Source organism: Oncorhynchus nerka, linkage group LG8 (genome assembly GCF_034236695.1).
Source record: "Oncorhynchus nerka isolate Pitt River linkage group LG8, Oner_Uvic_2.0, whole genome shotgun sequence".
NCBI lineage: Eukaryota > Metazoa > Chordata > Actinopteri > Salmoniformes > Salmonidae > Oncorhynchus > Oncorhynchus nerka.
The window spans coordinates 13,359,840-13,380,849 of NC_088403.1; the positions used below are offsets into that span (position 1 = coordinate 13,359,840).

The window sequence follows — 21,010 nt, forward strand, 5'->3', positions numbered from 1 at the left end:
GGCAGAGAGAAAGGCAGAGAGAGAGAGAAAGACAGAGAGAAAGGCACAGAGAGACAGAGAAAGGCAGAGAGAAAGGCAGAGAGAGAGAGAAAGACAGAGAGAAAGGCAGAGAGAAAGGCAGAAAGAGACAGAGAAAGGCAGAGAGAAAGGCAGAGAGAGAGAGAAAGACAGAGAGAAAGGCAGAGAAAGACAGAGAGAAAGGCAGAAAGAGACAGAGAAAGGCAGAGGGAAAGGCAGAAAGAGAGAGAAAGACAGAGAGAAAGGCAGAGAGAGACAGAGAAAGGCAGAGAGAAAGGCAGAAATAGACAGAGAAAGGCAGAGAGAAAGGCAGAAAGAGACAGAGAAAGGCAGAGAGAAAGGCAGAGAGAAAGGCAGAAAGAGAGAGAAAGACAGAGAGAAAGGCACAGAGAGACAGAGAAAGGCAGAGAGAAAGGCAGAGAGAGAGAGAAAGACAGAGAGAAAGGCACAGAGAGACAGAGAAAGGCAGAGAGAAAGGCAGAGAGAGAGAGAAAGACAGAGAGAAAGGCAGAGAGAAAGGCAGAAAGAGACAGAGAAAGGCAGAGAGAAAGGCTGAGAGAGAGAGAAAGACAGAGAGAAAGGCAGAGAAAGGCAGAGAGAAAGGCAGAAAGAGACAGAGAAAGGCAGAGGGAAAGGCAGAAAGAGAGAGAAAGACAGAGAGAAAGGCAGAGAGAGACAGAGAAAGGCAGAGAGAAAGGCAGAAATAGACAGAGAAAGGCAGAGAGAAAGGCAGAAAGAGACAGAGAAAGGCAGAGAGAAAGGCAGAGAGAAAGGCAGAAAGAGAGAGAAAGACAGAGAGAAAGGCAGAGAGAGACAGAGAAAGGCAGAGAGAAAGGCAGAAAGAGACAGAGAAAGGCAGAAAGAGACAGAGAAAGGCAGAGAGAAAGGCAGAGAGAGAGAGAGAGAAATACAGAGAGAAAGGCACAGAGAGACAGAGAAAGGCAGAGAGAAAGGCAGAGAGAGAGAGAAAGACAGAGAGAAAGGCAGAGAGAGACAGAGAAAGGCAGAGAGAAAGGCAGAAAGAGACAGAGAAAGGCCGAGAGAAAGGCAGAAAGAGAGAGAAAGACAGAGAGAAAGGCAGAGAGAGACAGAGAAAGGCAGAGAAAAATGCAGAGAGAGACAGAGAAAGGCAGAAAGAGACAGAGAAAGGCAGAGAGTGAGAAAGGAGAAAGAGAGATAGAAAGAGAGAGAGATACATGCAGAAAGTCAGAGAGAAAGGCAGAGAGAGACAGAGAAAGGCAGAGAGTGAGAAAGGAGAAAGAGAGATAGAAAGAGAGAGAGAGAGACATGCAGTAAGGCAGAGAGGCAGGCAGAGAGAGACAGAGAAAGAGAGAGAGAGACATGCAGAAAGGCAGAGGGAGAGAGAAAGGCAGAGAGAGGCAGAGAGAAAGGCAGAGAGTGAGAAAGGAGAAAGAGAGATAGAAAGAGAGAGAGAGACATGCAGAAAGGCAGAGGGAGAGAGAAAGGCAGAGAGAAAGGCACAGAGAGACAGAGAAAGGCAGAGAGAAAGGCAGGGAGAAAGGCAGAGAGAGAGAGAAAGACAGAGTGAAAGGCACAGAGAGACAGAGAAAGGCAGAGAGAAAGGAAGAGAGAAAGGCAGAGAGAAAGGCAGAGAGAGACAGAGAAAGGCAGAGAGAAAGGCACAGAGAGACAGAGAAAGGCAGAGATAAAGGCAGAGAGAGAGAGAGAGAAAGACAGAGAGAAAGGCACAGAGAGACAGAGAAAGGCAGAGAGAAAGGCAGAGAGAGAGAAAGACAGAGAGAAAGGCACAGAGAGACAGAGAAAGTCAGAGAGAAAGGCAGGGAGAAAGGCAGAGAGAGAGAGAAAGACAGAGTGAAAGGCACAGAGAGACAGAGAAAGGCAGAGAGAAAGGAAGAGAGAAAGGCAGAGAGAGACAGAGAAAGGCAGAGAGAAAGGCACAGAGAGACAGAGAAAGGCAGAGAGAAAGGCAGAGAGAGAGAGAAAGACAGAGAGAAAGGCACAGAGAGACAGAGAAAGGCAGAGAGAAAGGCAGAGAGAGCGATAAAGACAGAGAGAAAGGCACAGAGAGACAGAGAAAGGCAGAGAGAAAGGCAGAAAGAGACAGAGAAAGGCAGAGAGAAAGGCAGAAAGAGACAGAGAAAGGCAGAGAGAAAGGCAGAGAGAAAGGCAGAAAGAGAGAGAAAGACAGAGAGAAAGGCACAGAGAGACAGAGAAAGGCAGAGAGAAAGGCAGAGAGAAAGGCAGAAAGAGACAGAGAAAGGCAGAGAGAAAGGCAGAGAGAGACAGAAAGGCAGAGAGAAAGGCAGAAAGAGACAGAGAAAGGCAGAAAGAGACAGAGAAAGGCAGAGAGAAAGGCAGAGAGAGAGAGAGAGAGAGAAATACAGAGAGAAAGGCACAGAGAGACAGAGAAAGGCAGAGAGAAAGGCAGAGAGAAAGAGAAAGACAGAGAGAAAGGCAGAGAGAGACAGAGAAAGGCAGAGAGAAAGGCAGAAAGAGACAGAGAAAGGCAGAGAGAAAGGCAGAAAGAGAGAGAAAGACAGAGAGAAAGGCAGAGAGAGAGAGAAAGGCAGAGAGAAAGGCAGAGAGAGACAGAGAAAGGCAGAGAAAAATGCAGAGAGAGACAGAGAAAGGCAGAGAGAAAGGCAGAAAGAGACAGAGAAAGGCAGAGAGTGAGAAAGGAGAAAGAGAGATAGAAAGAGAGAGAGATACATGCAGAAAGGCAGAGAGAAAAGCAGAGAGAGACAGAGAAAGGCAGAGAGTGAGAAAGGAGAAAGAAAGATAGAAAGAGAGAGAGAGAGAGACATGCAGTAAGGCAGAGAGGCAGGCAGAGAGAGACAGAGAAAGAGAGAGAGAGACATTCAGAAAGGCAGAGGGAGAGAGAAAGGCAGAGAGAGACAGAGAAAGGCAGAGAGTGAGAAAGGAAAAATAGAGATAGAAAGAGAGAGAGAGACATGCAGAGAGGCAGAGGGAGACAGAGAAAGGCAGAGAGAAAGGCAGAGAGAGACAGAGAAAGGCAGAGAGTGAGAAAGGAGAAAGAGAGAGAGAGACATGCAGAAAGGCAGAGAGGCAGGCTTGGCACCGGTCGATAGCACAGAGAGATTTACTGCCATATGTTCGCTGAACTTTTATGATTCAATTGGGATTGGTAGACTTTAAATTCCTTGTCTCACGACAACAAGACAGAAGCATCCAGTCCAGTCCAGTCTGTATACCCACAGCACTGACGCACTCAGGCTTCTCAAGAGCCACATTCTGGGTCTACCTCTTTCTCCTCCATACAGTATGTCACTGAAAACTAATCAGCGTCTACTCTACGGGCACTGGGCCTGCTGAGGGTTCATATACTGGCATGGTATTAGCCTACCAAACATGCAGTACCGAAATCTGGTACATGATATTTTAAAAAACAGAGATTCTCTAGCTGGTGGGGTAGTTGGGCAAATGTTCTACTAGCCTGGTTTAAACACTACTAGCCTGGTCTGAACACTACTAGCCTGGTCTGAACATTACTAGCCTGGTCTGAACACTACTAGCCTGGTCTGAACACTACTAGTCTGGTCTGAACATTACTAGCCTGGTCTGAACATTACTAGCCTGGTCTGAACACTACTAGACTGGTCTGATCCTCCACTACCCCAGTAACTCAGTATGTACTGGTACTATCCTCCACTAACCCAGTAACTCAGTATGTACTGGTACTATCCATCACTACCCCAGTAACTCAGTATGTACTGGTACTATCCTCCACTACCCCAGTAACTCAGTATGTACTGGTACTATCCTCCACTACCCCAGTAACTCAGTATGTACTGGTACTATCCTCCACTACCCCAGTAACTCACTATGTACTGGTACTATCCTCCACTACCACAGTAACTCAGTATGTACTGGTACTATCCTCCACTACCCCAGTAACTCAGTATGTACTGGTACTATCCTCCACTACCACAGTAACTCAGTATGTACTGGTACTATCCTCCACTACCCCAGTAACTCAGTATGTACTGGTACTATCCTCCACTACCCCAGTAACTCAGTATGTACTGGTACTATCCTCCACTACCCCAGTAACTCACTATGTACTGGTACTATCCTCCACTACCACAGTAACTCAGTATGTACTGGTACTATCCTCCACTACCCCAGTAACTCAGTATGTACTGGTACTATCCTCCACTAACCCAGTAACTCAGTATGTACTGGTACTATCCATCACTATCCCAGTAACTCAGTATGTACTGGTACTATCCTCCACTACCCCAGTAACTCAGTATGTACTGGTACTATCCTCCACTAACCCAGTAACTCAGTATGTACTGGTACTATCCATCACTACCCCAGTAACTCAGTATGTACTGGTACTATCCTCCACTACCCCAGTAACTCAGTATGTACTGGTACTATCCTCCACTACCCGAGTAACTCAGTATGTACTGGTACTATCCTCCACTACCCCAGTAACTCAGTATGTACTGGTACTATCCTCCACTACCCCAGTAACTCACTATGTACTGGTACTATCCTCCACTACCCCAGTAACTCACTATGTACTGGTACTATCCTCCACTACCACAGTAACTCAGTATGTACTGGTACTATCCTCCACTACCCCAGTAACTCAGTATGTACTGGTACTATCCTCCACTATCCCAGTAACTCAGTATGTACTGGTACTATCCTCCACTAATCCAGTAACTCAGTATGTACTATCCTCCACTACCCCAGTAACTCAGTATGTACTGGTACTATCCTCCACTATCCCAGTAACTCAGTATGTACTGGTACTATCCTCCACTATCCCAGTAACTCACTATGTACTGGTTTTATCCTCCACTATCCCAGTAACTCAGTATGTACTGGTACTATCCTCCACTACCCCAGTAACTCAGTATGTACTGGTACTATCCATCACTACCACAGTAACTCAGTATGTACTGGTACTATCCATCACTACCACAGTAACTCAGTATGTACTGGTACTCCTCCACTATCCCAGTAACTCACTACTATCCTCACTACCCCAGTAACTCAGTATGTACTGGTACTATCCTCCACTACCCCAGTAACTCAGTATGTACTGGTACTATCCTCCACTACCCCCAGTAACTCAGTATGTACTGGTACTATCCTCCACTACCCCAGTAACTCAGTATGTACTGGTACTATCCTCCACTACCCCAGTAACTCAGTATGTACTGGTACTATCCTCCACTACCCCAGTAACTCAGTATGTACTGGTACTATCCTCCACTACCCAGTAACTCAGTATGTACTACTGGTAACTCAGTATCTGGTACTCCTCCACTACCCCAGTAACTCAGTATGTACTGGTACTATCCTCCACTACCCCAGTAACTCAGTATGTACTGGTACTATCCTCCACTACCCAGTAACTCAGTATGTACTGGTACTATCCTCCACTACCCCAGTAACTCAGTATGTACCATCCTCCACTACCCCAGTAACTCAGTATGTACTGGTACTATCCTCCACTATCCCAGTAACTCAGTAACTCAGTAACTGTACTGGTACTATCCTCCACTAACCCAGTAACTCAGTATGTACTGGTACTATCCATCACTACCCCAGTAACTCAGTATGTACTGGTACTATCCTCCACTACCCCAGTAACTCAGTATGTACTATCCTCCACTACCCCAGTAACTCAGTATGTACTGTACTATCCTCCACTACCCCAGTAACTCAGTATGTACTGGTACACTACCCCAGTAACTCAGTATGTACTGGTACTATCCTCCACTACCCCAGTAACTCAGTATGTACTGGTACTATCCTCCACTACCCAGTAACTCAGTAACTCAGTATGTAACTGGTACTATCCTCCACTACCCCAGTAACTCAGTATGTACTGGTACTATCCTCCACTACCCCAGTAACTCAGTATGTACTGGTACTATCCTCCACTACCCCAGTAACTCAGTATGTACTGGTACTATCCTCCACTATCCCAGTAACCAGTAACTCAGTATGTACTGGTACTATCCTCCACTACCCAGTAACAGTAACTCAGTATGTACTGGTACTATCCATCACTACCCCAGTAACTCAGTATGTACTGGTACTATCCTCCACTATCCCAGTAACTCAGTATGTACTGGTACTATCCTCCACTACCCCAGTAACTGGTACAGTATCAGTATGTACTGGTACTATCCTCCACTACCCCAGTAACTCAGTATGTACTGGTACTATCCTCCACTACCCCAGTAACTCAGTATGTACTGGTACTATCCTCCACTACCCCAGTAACTCAGTATGTACTGGTACTATCCATCCACTACCCCTCAGTAACTGGTACACTACCCCAGTAACTCAGGTACTGGTACTCCTCCACTACCCCAGTAACTCAGTATGTACTGGTACTATCCATCACTACCCCAGTAACTCAGTATGTACTGGTATCCCTCCACTACCCCAGTAACTCAGTATGTACTGGTACTATCCTCCACTACCCCAGTAACTCAGTATGTACTGGTACTATCCTCCACTACCCCAGTAACTCAGTATGTACTGTAACTCAGTACTGGTACTATCCTCCACTACCCCAGTAACTCAGTAACTGTACTATCCTCCACTACCCCAGTAACTCAGTATGTACTGGTACTATCCTCCACTACCCCAGTAACTCAGTATGTACTGGTACTATCCTCCACTACCCCAGTAACTCAGTATGTACTGGTACTATCCTCCACATCTCTCTACAGTGTCTGTCGATGCCAACTCACCATACACTGGCACTGCTGGCAGTTGTCCACCCAGGTGTCTCCACTGCTGTATGTAATGAGTCTGTTCTGGTGCAGACACTGGCTGCTGAGGCCGGGGTTACACTCTGGACAGCAGAACAGGTCGGCTGTGGTGGACTCACAGTCACACACCATCCTACGACACATCACCAGACCAGACTGTAGGGGTGAGGGGAGAGAGAGAGAGAGAGAGAGAGAGAGAGAGAGAGAGAAAGAGAGAGAATGAGTCAGACTAAGCTTTTCCTTTCAGATCTATATTTTGACATGTTAGATTTAACATTAGATTATTACTGCAATATAAAACTCTGATTGGAAACTCTTTTTCCAAAAGACTCCAATTCCCATGATTCCCCAGGAGGTTCTACAGTACATCACTCACCTGGCAGGAGCAGACGGAGCACCTGTCGTTGTCCAGCACCCAGATCTGCCCGTTGTGTTTGTGCTTGTTGTCATGGTTACAGTCCCCGGTGCAGTTCTTGCCGTGAGGGCACCTGCAGTCGTAGCCTCCGTCCACGTTGAAACACACCGTATCGTTAGCACAGCTGTGTCTTTCTGTCGCACACTCATCTATATCTGCAGAGAGGAGGGACAGACAGACTACAGGTTAGTGTATGAAGGAGGAGGGACAGACAGACTACAGGTTAGTGTATGAAGGAGGAGGGACAGACAGACTACAGGTTAGTGTATGAAGGAGGAGGGACAGACAGACTACAGGTTAGTGTATGAAGGAGGGACAGACAGACTACAGGTTAGTGTATGAAGGAGGAGGGACATACAGGCTACAGGTTAGTGTATGAAGGAGGAGGGACAGACAGACTACAGGTTAGTGTATGAAGGAGGAGGGACAGACAGACTACAGGTTAGTGTATGAAGGAGGAGGGACAGACAGACTACAGGTTACTGTATGAAGGAGGAGGGACAGACAGACTACAGGTTACTGTATGAAGGAGGAGAGACAGACAGACTACAGGTTAGTGTATGAAGGAGGGACAGACAGACTACAGGTTAGTGTATGAAGGAGGAGGGACAGACAGACTACAGGTTAGTGTATGAAGGAGGAGGGACAGACAGACTACAGGTTAGTGTATGAAGGAGGAGGGACAGACAGACTACAGGTTAGTGTATGAAGGAGGAGGGACAGACAGACTACAGGTTAGTGTATGAAGGAGGAGGGACAGACAGACTACAGGTTAGTGTATGAAGGAGGAGGGACAGACAGACTACAGGTTAGTGTATGAAGGAGGAGGGACAGACAGACTACAGGTTAGTGTATGAAGGAGGAGAGACAGACAGACTACAGGTTAGTGTATGAAGGAGGAAGGACAGACAGACTACAGGTTAGTGTATGAAGGAGGAGAGACAGACAGACTACAGGTTAGTGTATGAAAGAGGGACAGACAGACTACAGGTTAGTGTATGAAGGAGGAGGGACAGACAGACTACAGGTTAGTGTATGAAGGAGGGGCAGACAGACTACAGGTTAGTGTATGAAGGAGGAGGGACAGACAGACTACAGGTTAGTGTATGAAGGAGGAGGGACAGACAGACTACAGGTTAGTGTATGAAGGAGGAGGGACAGACAGACTACAGGTTAGTGTATGAAGGAGGAGGGACATACAGGCTACAGGTTAGTGTATGAAGGAGGAGGGACATACAGGCTACAGGTTAGTGTATGAAGGAGGAGGGACATACAGGCTACAGGTTAGTGTATGAAGGAGGAGGGACAGACAGACTACAGGTTAGTGTATGAAGGAGGAGGGACAGACAGACTACAGGTTAGTGTATGAAGGAGGAGGGACAGACAGACTACAGGTTAGTGTATGAAGGAGGAGAGACAGACTACAGGTTAGTGTATGAAGGAGGGACAGACAGACTACAGGTTAGTGTATGAAGTCAACAAACAAATACAGTTGAATTCCAGAGGGAAAATAGTAATGGGTGAGATATGTGTTTGTATAATAATTCCAGCACCTAAGATCCTTGTGCATACCAGTACTGTGCTCATACAGGTGAGTCTAGACCCCCAACTTACCTTCACAGGACTCCCCATTGGCTGAGAACATCCCGTTGTCATGGTAGCCGTCCCGACACTCACAGTGGTACCAGCCAGGCAGGTTAACACAGATGGCTCTGCTATCACACTCCACGAAGCCATCGGTACACTCATCAATGTCTGGTGAGACACACACACACAGACACAAACACACACAACCCCGCTCACACAGATGTTTCAGTTTCAGGCTTGTTAAACACAGCTGGGCCTAATGCATTCATCTTTGCATTTGAGGTATGCAAATGTCAACTACACAGCCAGGCTTCTGTTATAGTAGCAGTGGCACATCCCGAGGATGGGTTTTATTCCCATTACAGTTTAAAACATCAAACACTAAGCCATTTCAGAGGCCCATTATCTCCTTTACAATTGGCTGGTGGGGTGGTTGGTGAGGTGGTTGGTGAGGTGGCTGGTGGGGTGGTTGGTGAGGTGGTTGGTGGGGTGGTTGGTGAGGTGGCTGGTGAGGTGGTTGGTGGGGTGGCTGGTGGGGTGGTTGGTGGGGTGGTTGGTGGGGTGGTTGGTAAGGTGGCTGGTAAGGTGGCTGGTGAGGTGGTTGGTAAGGTGGTTGGTGGGGTGGTTGGTAAGGTGGTTGGTGGGGTGGTTGGTAAGGTGGTTGGTGGGGTGGTTGGTAAGGTGGTTGGTGGGGTGGTTGGTGGGGTGGTTGGTAAGGTGGTTGGTGGGGTGGTTGGTAAGGTGGTTGGTGGGGTGGTTGGTAAGGTGGTTGGTGGGGTGGTTGGTAAGGTGGTTGGTGGTGGGGTGGTTGGTGGGGTGGTTGGTGGGTGGTTGGTGGGTGGTTGGTTGGTAAGGTGGTGGGTGGGTGGGTGTTTGGTGGGGTGGTTGGTAAGGTGGTTGGTGGGGTGGTTGGTAAGGTGGTTGGTGGGGGGAGAACGGCTCATAATAATGGCTGGAATGAAGTGAATGGAATGGCATCAAATAAAATGGAATCCAGGTGTTTGATGTGTTCAACATCATTCCATTAATTCCGTTCCAGCCATTACTATGAGCCTGTCCTCCCCAACTTGAGTGCCACCAGCCTCCTGTGATCCGTAGGAGATGGAGAATCATCTCACTGGCCAGTGAGCAAAACCATTGGGATAATGAAGGCTTGGATCATATAGTATCAGGTGTCATGGTGCTCTATCAAATCCATCACTGTGTTACATGGAGGGAGTCAATCACCTTGAACCAGAGAGAGATCTCATCCATCACTGTGTTACATGGAGTGTTTAAACTAGGCTGTGTTTCTCTCCCCTTTACACTAGGCTGTTTCTCTCCCCTTTAAAATAGGCTGTTTCTCTCCCCTTTAAACTAGGCTGTGTTTCTCTCCCCTTTAAACTAGGCTGTTTCTCTCCCCTTTAAACTAGGCTGTTTCTCTCCCCTTTAAACTAGGCTGTTTCTCTCCCCTTTAAACTAGGCTGTGTTTCTCTCCTCTTTAATCTAGGCTGTTTCTCTCCCCTTTAAACTAGGCTGTGTTTCTCTCCTTTAAACTAGGCTGTTTCTCCCCTTTAAACTAGGCTGTTTCTCTCCCCTTTAAACTAGGCTGTTTCTCTCACTGTGTTACATGGAGGGGGTGAATCACCTTGAACCAGAGAGAGATCTCGCTACTGTAGGCACACCTTATTTTAGTAATAGTAGACACTAAGAGCACATTGAGATGCAATGAGAAACAGCAGGGAGAGATGGTGAAGAGAGAGAGGAGAGAGAGAGAGAAAGAAATGGAGAAAGCAAGAGAAAGAGAGAGAGAAATGGAGAGAGAGCAAGAGAGAGAGATGGTGAGGTAGAAAGAAGGGATTTGTATTCCTGTCTATTTGAGTGACATCTCACCGAAGTCACGAGTTCAGGTCTTGTTGTGGATGCTCAGAGTTCCCTCTATAGCTCCTGCATTTACATTAGTGTTTAACCCCACGCTCCCTTACTTTACCTGCCTGCCAAGGTCAGTCTAAAGACACGTGCTTCGCCCTCTTCAGAACAGAGGATTAAAGAAGGGAGAGGGGGGATTGAGAGAGAGAGAGAGAACTGAGAGACAGAAAGAGGGAGAGGAGGGTGGAGAGAGAGAGAGAGAACAGAGAGAGAGAGAGGGAGAGAGGGGGGAGAGAGAGAACTGAGAGAGAGAGAACTGAGAGAGAGAGAACTGAGAGAGAGAGAGGGAGAGAGGGGAGAGAGAGAGAGAGAACTGAGAGAGAGAGAGGGGGGAGAGAACTGAGAGAGAGAGAGGGGGGGGAGAACTGAGAGAGAGAGGAGAGAGAACATTGAATGCTCAGAAGACCTTGATTTTGTGAAAGGCTGAATGGTTGTGTGGTATTCAAAGGTAGTGTCTGTGTGTGGTGGTGGGGGTTGTTTCCATTGTCCCAGCAGGTCAAAGTGGAAGACTGAGAAACAAGCTGCAGACGGCTTACATGGAGGTACAGATACTTATTCTGTTTGTTGAAGCATCTAACTACAGCTACAGTCCAAATCATATCACCATCTAACTACAGCTACAGTCCAAATCAAATCACCATCTAACTACAGCTACAGTCCAAATCACATCACCATCTAACTACAGCTACAGTCCAAATCATATCACCATCTAACTACAGCTACAGTCCACATCACATCACCATCTAACTACAGCTACAGTCCAAATCACATCACCATCTAACTACAGCTACAGTCCAAATCACATCACCATCTAACTACAGCTACAGTCCAAATCACATCACCATCTAACTACAGCTACAGTCCAAATCACATCACCATCTAACTACAGCTACAGTCCAAATCACATCACTGTCTAACTACAGCTACAGTCCAAATCACATCACCATCTAACTACAGCTACAGTCCAAAACATCACCATCTAACTACAGCTACAGTCCAAATCACATCACCATCTAACTACAGCTACAGTCCAAATCACATCACCATCTAACTACAGCTACAGTCCAAATCACATCACCATCTAACTACAGCTACAGTCCAAATCACATCACCATCTAACTACAGCTACAGTCCAAATCACATCACCATCTAACTACAGCTACAGTCCAAAACATCACCATCTAACTACAGCTACAGTCCAAATCACATCACCATCTAACTACAGCTACAGTCCAAATCACATCACCATCTAACTACAGCTACAGTCCAAATCACATCACCATCTAACTACAGCTACAGTCCAAATCACATCACCATCTAACTACAGCTACAGTCCAAATCACATCACCATCTAATTACAGCTACAGTCCAAATCATATCACCATCTAACTACAGCTACAGTCCAAATCACATCACCATCTAACTACAGCTACAGTCCAAATCAAATCACCATCTAACTACAGCTACAGTCCAAATCAAATCACCATCTAACTACTTCTACAGATCAAATCACATCACCATCTAACTACAGCTACAGTCCAAATCATATCACCATCTAACTACAGCTACAGTCCAAATCAAATCACCATTTATAGAAAGTGTATTTAATTGACAAAATATTATAAAAGTATAATATAAATGAACTGGATGCTGCTGAGTAGCTGGACAAGTAAACAGTGAGGAATAACATAGTGTAGATGCGTCTCCATGCCTCTCTCCCTCCTTCCTCGGAGTATGGCTTAGCATTTAAGTGACTGTTGGTTGAACCAGGTCTTCATGAGGCCCACTGGGAAATCACTGTGGTTTGTAGTCACCGAGCGCATCCCAAATGGCCCCCTATTCCCTACGTAGTCCACTACTATTAACAAGAGCCCTGTAGAATAGGGTACAATTTGGAACACAGTTACTGTGTGCCGGTCCCCAGGACATCACCACTCTGACTGTCTGTCGCTGCAGCACTGCAACTCATTTGTCAGGGATATGTCACTGTGTGTGTGCACGTGCGTGTGGTGTGTGTGCATGTTTGAGTGTGTGTGCGTGCGCATGTGCACATCATGCTGACTGAGCTTACAGCAGACTTTTACTTTGAAAGCGAACCAATTCAGACTGTCTGCACACTGTGTTAGAACAACGTTATGGCAGGCAATTTACACTGTGACCCACAAAACGCAGCCTCAATGAAAAGGTGAACTGCAATTACCATTTATAATATCTGGGCTGACTGCTAGCTGAGACAAGGGACCATAAATATGTAGAGCCCATTCCTTTAAAACAGGAAGAACAATCTCTGGATGTATGATGGTCTATGTAGAGTAGAAAATCAAATAAAATATTTGATACAGAGAATAAATTATTTGGGGTCAAGCAATAAACTTGATGATTGTTAACTAATTCATTATTCATCTTTTTAATGTACCCCAGGAACATCTTTAATCTTGTCCTCTCTCCTCTCTACTCCACTCCCCTCCCTGCATCTCCTCTCCTCTTTTCTCCCGTCCTCTCCTCTCCTCTTTCCTCCTGTCCTCTCCACTCCTCTCCACTCCTCTCCTCTCCTCTCCACTCCACTCCCTCCTCTCCTCTCTCCTCTCCTCTCCTCTCCTCTCCTCTCCTCTCCTCTCCTCTCCTCTCCTCTCCTTTCTCTCCTCTCCCTCTCCCTCTCCTCTCTCCTCTCCACTCTCTCCTCTCCTCTCCTCTCCTCTCCTCTCTCTCCTCTCCACTCCACTCCACTCCTCTCCTTTCCTCATCTCTTCTCCCATCCTTTCTCCTCCTCAACCACCCCTATCATCTCCTCTCCTCTTGTCCTCTCTCCCCACCCCTTCCCTCCCCTCCTCTCCTCTCCTCTCTCCTCCTCAACCACTCCTCTCTCTCCTCCTCCTCCTCTCCTCTCCTCCCTACTCTTCTCCTCTCCTCCTCTCCTCTCTCCCTCTACTCCTCTCCTCTCTCCTTCTCTAACTCTCTAGAACCTCAACCACTCCTATCATCTCCTCTCCCCTCCTCTCCTCTCTCCCCACCACTCCCCTCCCCTCCTCCTCTCCTATCTCCTCCTCTCCTCTCTCCTCTTCTCCTCCTCTCCTCCTCGCTCTTCTCCTCTCTATTCCTCTCCTCATCTCCTATTTACTTCTCTCCTCCTCCTCTCCTCCTCTCTACTCCTCTCTTCTATATTCCTCTCCTCTCCTCCTCTCCTCTCTACTCATCTCTTCTCTATTCCTCTCCTCTCTCATCCTCTCCTCATCTCCTTTCTTCTTTCCTCTCTCCTTTCTCCTCTCCCCTCCTCTCTATTCCTCTCCTTTCTCCTCTCCCCTCCTCTCTATTCCTCTCCTCTCCCCTCTCCTCCCTACTCTCTCAGACTAACTCACTCCTACCACGATCTCTCCAGCAACAACAACCATCACTGTTGAAGACGGCAACTTGGCATTGTGACGTTTGAAGTCAGGAATGTCTTTGTTGTGTCATCAACCTGTCACTCGGGAAACTCAACAGGTTTGCCGACTGCGTCACAAGCAACACATTACTCACAGGATTGTGGGTAATGCTTTACAACATTCCCCCCACCAGCATCCTCTCCCTTCAACCCGCCCCAAAAACTTTATCGAGACGAGCTTTACCGAGACGAGAAAGAACAAACGTAGTGACAGGAAGTCTTATCAAAGAGACTCCACTCTCTACCTCATTAGGATTCTCTCTAACAGAGAAATAGAGACAGAGAGAGACTTCCACAAAGCTGTGAATGATCTGAGAAACAAGGCAAGAAGGACCTTCTATGCCATCAAAAGGAACATAAAATTTGGCATACCAATTAGGATCTGGCTAAAAATACTTGAATCAGTTATAGAACCCATTGCCCTTTATGGTTGTGAGGTCTGGGGTCTGCTCACCAACCAAGATTTCACAAAATGGGACAAACACCAAATTGAGACTCTGCATGCAGAATTCTGCAAAAATGTCATCCGTGTACAACGTAGAACACCAAATAATGCAGAGCAGAATTATGACGATACACACTAATTATCAAAATCCAGAAAAGAGCTGTTCAATTCTACAACCACCTAAAAGGAAGCGATTCCCAAACCTTCCATAACAAAGCCATCACCAACAGAGAGATGAACCTGGAGAAGAGTCCCCTAAGCAGAGCCCCAGGACAGCAACACAATTAGACCCAAATCATGAGAAAACAAAAAGATAATTACATGACACATTGGAAATAATTGACAAAAAAAACAGAGCAAACTAGAATGCTATTTATCCTTAAACAGAGAGTACACAGTGGCAGAATACCTGACCCCTGTGACTGACCCAACATTAAGGAAATCCTTGACTATGTACAGAGCAATGCCTTGCTATTGAGAAAGGCCACCGTAGGCAGACCTGGCTCTCAAGAGAAGACAGGCTATGTGCACACTGCCCACAAAATGAGGTGGAAACTGATTGATGACTGCCAAATTGATGACCATAGAGAGAAGAGAGAGAGAGAGAAGAGAGAGAGAGAGAGAGAGAGAGAGAGACAGAGACAGAGACAGAGACAGAAAGAAAGAAAGAAAGAAAGAAAGAAAGAAAGAAAGAAAGAAAGAAAGAAAGAAAGAAAGAAAGAAAGAAAGAAAGAAAGAAAGAAAGAAAGAAAGAAAGAAAGAAAAAGAGAGAGAGAAGAGAGAGAGAGAGAGAGAGAGAGAGACAGAGACAGAGACAGAGAGGAATAGTGACTAGGAACTTAGGGAGTACATCCATCCACAGAGAAATACATTTGCATATTCAACTGTCACAGTGGCTTAGATCCAATAGCGGTGGTGTATCAATCAATCCCTCTCAACGCAGAGAGAGAAACCGTGTCTTATGATTACTGGAGTGGGAAATAAACAAGGTGCATGATGGGTATATTGCTGTCCTGATACAGATAAGCTTCACAGTGGTACCATTTCATTATTCACTCACTTAGGGATCAAATCAGTACATCACAACTAGAGATGCATAGAGTTTCATCACCTAGTTTCCCATCCAAAATTGTCAAGGCAAGGTCTCAGAAAGAAGCCCATCTCAGAGGGGGGTTCCACACACAGGATCATGTCAAGGTCTCAGAAAGAAGCCCGTCTCAGAGGGGGGTTTCACACACAGGATCATGTCAAGGTCTCAGAAAGAAGCCCATCTCAGAGGGGGGTTCCACACACAGGATCATGTCAAGGTCTCAGAAAGAAGCCCATCTCAGAGGGGGGTTCCACACACAGGATCATGTCAAGGTCTCAGAAAGAAGCCCATCTCAGAGGGGGGTTCCACACACAGGATCATGTCAAGGTCTCAGAAAGAAGCCCATCTCAGAGGGGGGGTTCCACACACAGGATCATGTCAAGGTCTCAGAAAGAAGCCCATCTCAGAGGGGGGTTCCACACACAGGATCATGGCAAGGTCTCAGAAAGAAGCCCATCTCAGAGGGGGGTTCCACACACAGGATCATGTCAAGGTCTCAGAAAGAAGCCCATCTCAGAGGGGGGTTCCACACACAGGATCATGTTAAGGATGGATGCAGGCACAACATATCAAAGCAGAACTAAACCGTTGTTAACTTTCAGTTGTCTGTAGCACAGGATAGCTTCTTCAGTAACAAAGAGAAGAATAGGAAACATTAAATAACATGTCCCTCTTCTCAGAGACGACTGTTCACCCTCTTCTATTCAAACCTCCTCCTACGTCCATATCATAACAAACACAATTACTGAGAACTATTAACTTTCCGTGGCACAAATCAAAGCTTTTATCATAAATACATATAGTGTAGATAACAGCAGTTCCTGTTCACCTGGAGATGTAATATCTGCTGAGACCAACGGATTATGATGTATATTATTATCATAAAGTCAGGAGAAGATCTTAGGATAATAACACAGTCAGGCAGGAACATACACAGGCTGCAATGGAACGTTAAATCTGTCTCTCTTCTCTCTCTCTTCTCTCTCTTCTCTTCTCTCTGTCCTCTCCATATCATAACAAACTCTTACTCTCTTAACTCTCCGTCTCAAATCTCTCTCTCATAAATACATATAGTGTAGATAAACTCTCTCTCTCTCTCTCTCTCTCTCTGCTCTCTCTCTCTCTATTATCTCTCTCTCTTCTCTCTCAGTCTCTCTACACAGGCTGCTCTCTGTCTCTCTCTCTCTCTCTCTCTCTCTCTCTCTCTCTCGGTGCATGCTGGGTGTTTTTGGAGTTTGAGTGTTTGGTGTGGAAAGCTCTATCCTAACTAACTTTCTTGATTCTTTTCTTTACATGTTATTTTCTATGGTGGAGGGTTAATGCAATATTTGTTTTTAGCGGTATCCAAAGATTTTTTTTCAAAGTTAGGGTGGAAGAGGACAGAGTAACTTTCCGGGGGGGTGGAAGGTGTAGTGTGCGCAATGGCTTCTCAGCCTAGCGCAGAGGAGACGCTGTCGATACAGCATGGATTCAGGTGTGTTCCTGAGAACGGAGTTAAGGTGGAGGAGGTTCTGCTCGGGTCGGTGAACAGGTAGGAGTTGAGTTTATACATTCTGCTTCTAGAATGAACAAAGCTGTGGTTGTGTTCATGAAAAGGGCAAATTTGGTCGGTAGGCTAATTGCTAGCGGAATATTTGTGAGGGATGTGTTGGTGTCAATTTCACCTCTCTCTACCCCTTCAACAAGAGTTGTAGTGGCAAATTTGCCTCCGTTTATTACGGACGATCAAATTAGGAAAGAGCTAAGTCGTTTTGGTAAGTTTACTAGCGGTTTCCGTGTACTGTCAGCAGGTTTTCAGGCAGATGCCGTTAAGCACGTTGTTTCGTTCAGGAGGCAAGTGTTTATGTTTCTGAACAATAATGAGCAACAGCTAAATGTGCATTTCAAAGTGAGGCATGGGGAGGGGCTCTATGCAGGTTTTGCCAGCACAGATAGTCTACGGTGTTTTGAATGTGGGGATTTGGGGCACAAGAGCTTTGCGTGCCCACATAAAGGCCATAGACGGAGTGAGGGTGCAAGTGGGGGAAATCGAGGTCAAAATGCAGGGGGTAAGGAGATGCAGACAGCAGAGGCTGGGCCTAGTCAGTCTAGAGATGGTGGTGTAGATGAGGCTGGGTCTAGTCAGGCTAGAGATGGTGGAGAAGCAGAGGCTGGGTCTAGTCAGGCTAGAGATGGTGGGGTAGCTGAGGCTGGGCCTAGAGATGCTATGGAGGGTGGTGCAGATGATGCTGGGCCTAGTCATGCTATGGAGGGTGGTGTAGCTGAGGCTGGCCCTAGTCATGCTATGGAGGGTGGTGTAGCTGAGGCTGGCCCTAGTCATGCTATGGAGGGTGGTGCAGCTGAGGCTGGCCCTAGTCATGCTATGGAGGGTGGTGTAGCTGAGGCTGGCCCTAGTCATGCTATGGAGGGTGGTGTAGCTGAGGCTGGCCCTAGTCATGCTATGGAGGGTGGTGTAGCTGAGGCTGGCCCTAGTCATGCTATGGAGGGTGGTGTAGCTAAGGCTGGCCCTAGTCATGCTATGGAGGGTGGTGTAGCTGAGGCTGGCCCTAGTCATGCTATAGAGGGTGGTGCAGATGAGGCTGGCCCTAGTCATGCTATGGAGGGTGGTGTAGCTGAGGCTGGCCCTAGTCATGCTATGGAGGGTGGTACAGATGATACTGCGTCTAGTCAGGTTATTCTAGTGGATGAGGAGAGTGTAGTGGGGAAGTGTAAGAGATTAGGGGGGAGGAGGAGGGTGTCAAGAGGAAAAGGATGTGGATAAAGGTACCATGGAAATGTTGCCTGTTGCTGTGGGTGAGGCCCTAAACAGAGAGAAAGGGCAGGTGGTCAGGGTGGGAGATAGAGAAGAGGAGGAAAGTGAGTCTGAGGAAGAGGATGAGGAGTTATTTTTTTCAGACTCCTCTTCAATTGGCCCGGAGCTGACAGCCAGTCAACCAGAGGGGTCTAAGTACACGTTGAGAGAACTGACAAGGTTCCTGAATGAGACTAAGGGGAAAAAAGTTAATCTTGAGACTTTTTTTCCTGATCCTAGAAAGTTTGTAAGATCAGTACAACATGCTATGAGAAATGAGGGGCATGGTGTCCTCTCACCCAGGAAACGGTTTAGGTTGAGGAAGTGGGTCACAACAGTGCGTAAAGGTTTACCTTCAGACACTGTTTAAATGTTTAATTTCTTACTGACACTGGGGCTTTTTGAGCTTTGCTATTGGTCTATTTCTCTGCTGGCTTTTCTCCCACTTCTTATGGAGACTCTTCGGGTAGGCTCGCTCAATATAAATGGCGCCAGAGATGCGGGAAAGAGGAGTGTGTTGGGTGAATATGTAAAACAAAAAAAGTACAGGTGTTGTTTCTGCAGGAGACGCATAGTGATGTGGTGAATGAAGTTGATTGGGGGCTCTGGTGGAAAGGGGCAAGTGTGTTGAGCCATGGGACAAATCTTAGTGCAGGGGTGGCAGTCCTTTTTGCACCGGGTCTGGCTGTAAAAATTTGCTCCTCAAAGGAGGTGTGTAGGGGTAGGTTGCTTGTTGTTAAAGCAGAAATTAACAACATGGTTTTTGTCTTTATAAATGTGTATGCGCCTAACACAGGGAGAGAAAGAGGGGTTCTATTTGGGAGTCTTAGACAGGAACTCTCACAAGTAGCGCCTGAGGAGACGCTGGTGATCGGAGGTGACTGGAACTGTACAATGGATTTTACAAAAGACAGAAATGGGGAAGAGCCTCATTCAGTGTCAGTGGGAGTGTTAAGGGACATCTTTAATCAGTTTGACCTAGTGGATGTTTGGAGAACTAAACATCCAAACATAAGACAGTATACGTGGGTGAAGGTTTTGGGGCTAGGGTGAGTGCAGCTCGACTTGATCGTTTTTACATGTCCAGGAATCAGAGCAATAGGCTGCTGGGTGCTACCATTCTCCCAGTGGGGTTTTCGGATCACCACATAACCATGGCTCGGCTGTCTATTTCACCAGGGCCCCGGCAGGCATCTTATTGGAAGTTCAATGTAAAGCTCTTACAAGATGTCACCTTTTGCTCAGGTTTCCAGACTTTTTGGGAAAGATGGGGGCAGCGAAGAGAGGAGTATGAGTCTCTGAGTCAATGGTGGGATGTGGGGAAAGTGCAAATTCGGCTTTTCTGTCAACAGTACACAGCTCTCTCATCCTCAGAGGCTAGGAGAGTATTGGGGGAACTAGAGCGGTGTATTAGTGAGATGGAGGTAGAGATGGTGGGGCAAGGCAATGTAGGCCTCCAGGCTAACTTAGCCGAATTACGTAGGGACCTGGGCAGTTTTTTCCAGGTTAAAGCAAAGGGAGCACTTGTAAGAGCTAGGTTCTCCATGCTCAAGGAGATGGATGCTCCCAGCTCCTTCTTCTTTGGTTTGGAAAGACAGAGCAGTGAAGCCAAGGGTATGCATTGTCTACGGCTGTCTGATGGGCGGGTGACCTCTGTGGTGGGGGAGATGCGGGAGCGGACTGTGGAGTTTTATACTGAATTGTATGGGGCAGAAATGTGTGATCCTATGTGTGCTCAGGTCTTGTTCGCAGGACTCCCTAAGCTCTCTCGGGCACAGAGGGATGAAATGGACATTCCTCTGTTGTCACATGAACTGGCAGAGGCAGTAACCCAGATGTCCCCCGGTCGTGCACCCGGGGTCGATGGACTTCCAGTGGAATTTTACAAAAATTCTGGGGAACAATTGGACAGGATTTCTTTTGCGTGTTGCGTGAATGCGTCGGGGTAGGAGAGTTGCCGATGAGCTGCCGTCGGGCGGCTCTGACTCTCCTGCCCAAAAAAGGGGACTTGTGTGAACTTAAGAACTGGAGGCCTGTGGCATTACTCTGTGCGGACTACAAGATTTTTGCCAAGGTCCTCTCTAACAGACTGAAGTCCCATCTGGACTCTATAATACACAAGGACCAGACATATTGTGTACCGGGACGCTCAATCACGGACAACTTGTTCTTGATTAGGGACATGTTGGACTTGTCGAGAGGTTCTAATGTGAACTTTGGACTGGTCTCTTTAGATCAAGAGAAGGCTTTTGATAGAGTGGATCATGAGTATCTGTTTAATGTGATGTCTGTGTTTGGGTTTGGGAAGAGTTTTGTGACCTGTGTGAAGCTGTTGTATGCTGGGGCGTCATGTTAAGGTGGGAGGGGGGCTCAGTAGGCCAGTCTGGGTGAGACGGGGGATTAGACAAGGATGCCCTCTATCTGGGCAGCTGTACACACTAGCCATTGAGCCTTTTTTAGGACTGCTACGCAGGAGACTGCGGGGAGTGTGCTGGACAGGCATGGATGTGGTGACAGGAATAGCAGTCTCAGCATATGCAGATGATGTTTCTGTGATGGTCAGGGATGGGCAAGATATGCAGGAAC

General features: G+C 46.9%; 1 protein-coding gene across 1 annotated transcript in view; it reads right to left on the reverse strand.

The window, feature by feature from the left end:
- The window catches only part of nell2b (neural EGFL like 2b), a 202,341-nt gene that overhangs the window by 6,262 nt on the left and 175,069 nt on the right, over window positions 1-21,010 (reverse strand). Inside the window, 3 exon segments of the mRNA XM_065021366.1 lie at window positions 6,747-6,923; window positions 7,144-7,337; window positions 8,797-8,937. Coding sequence (XP_064877438.1) covers window positions 6,747-6,923; window positions 7,144-7,337; window positions 8,797-8,937 — 512 coding nt within the window.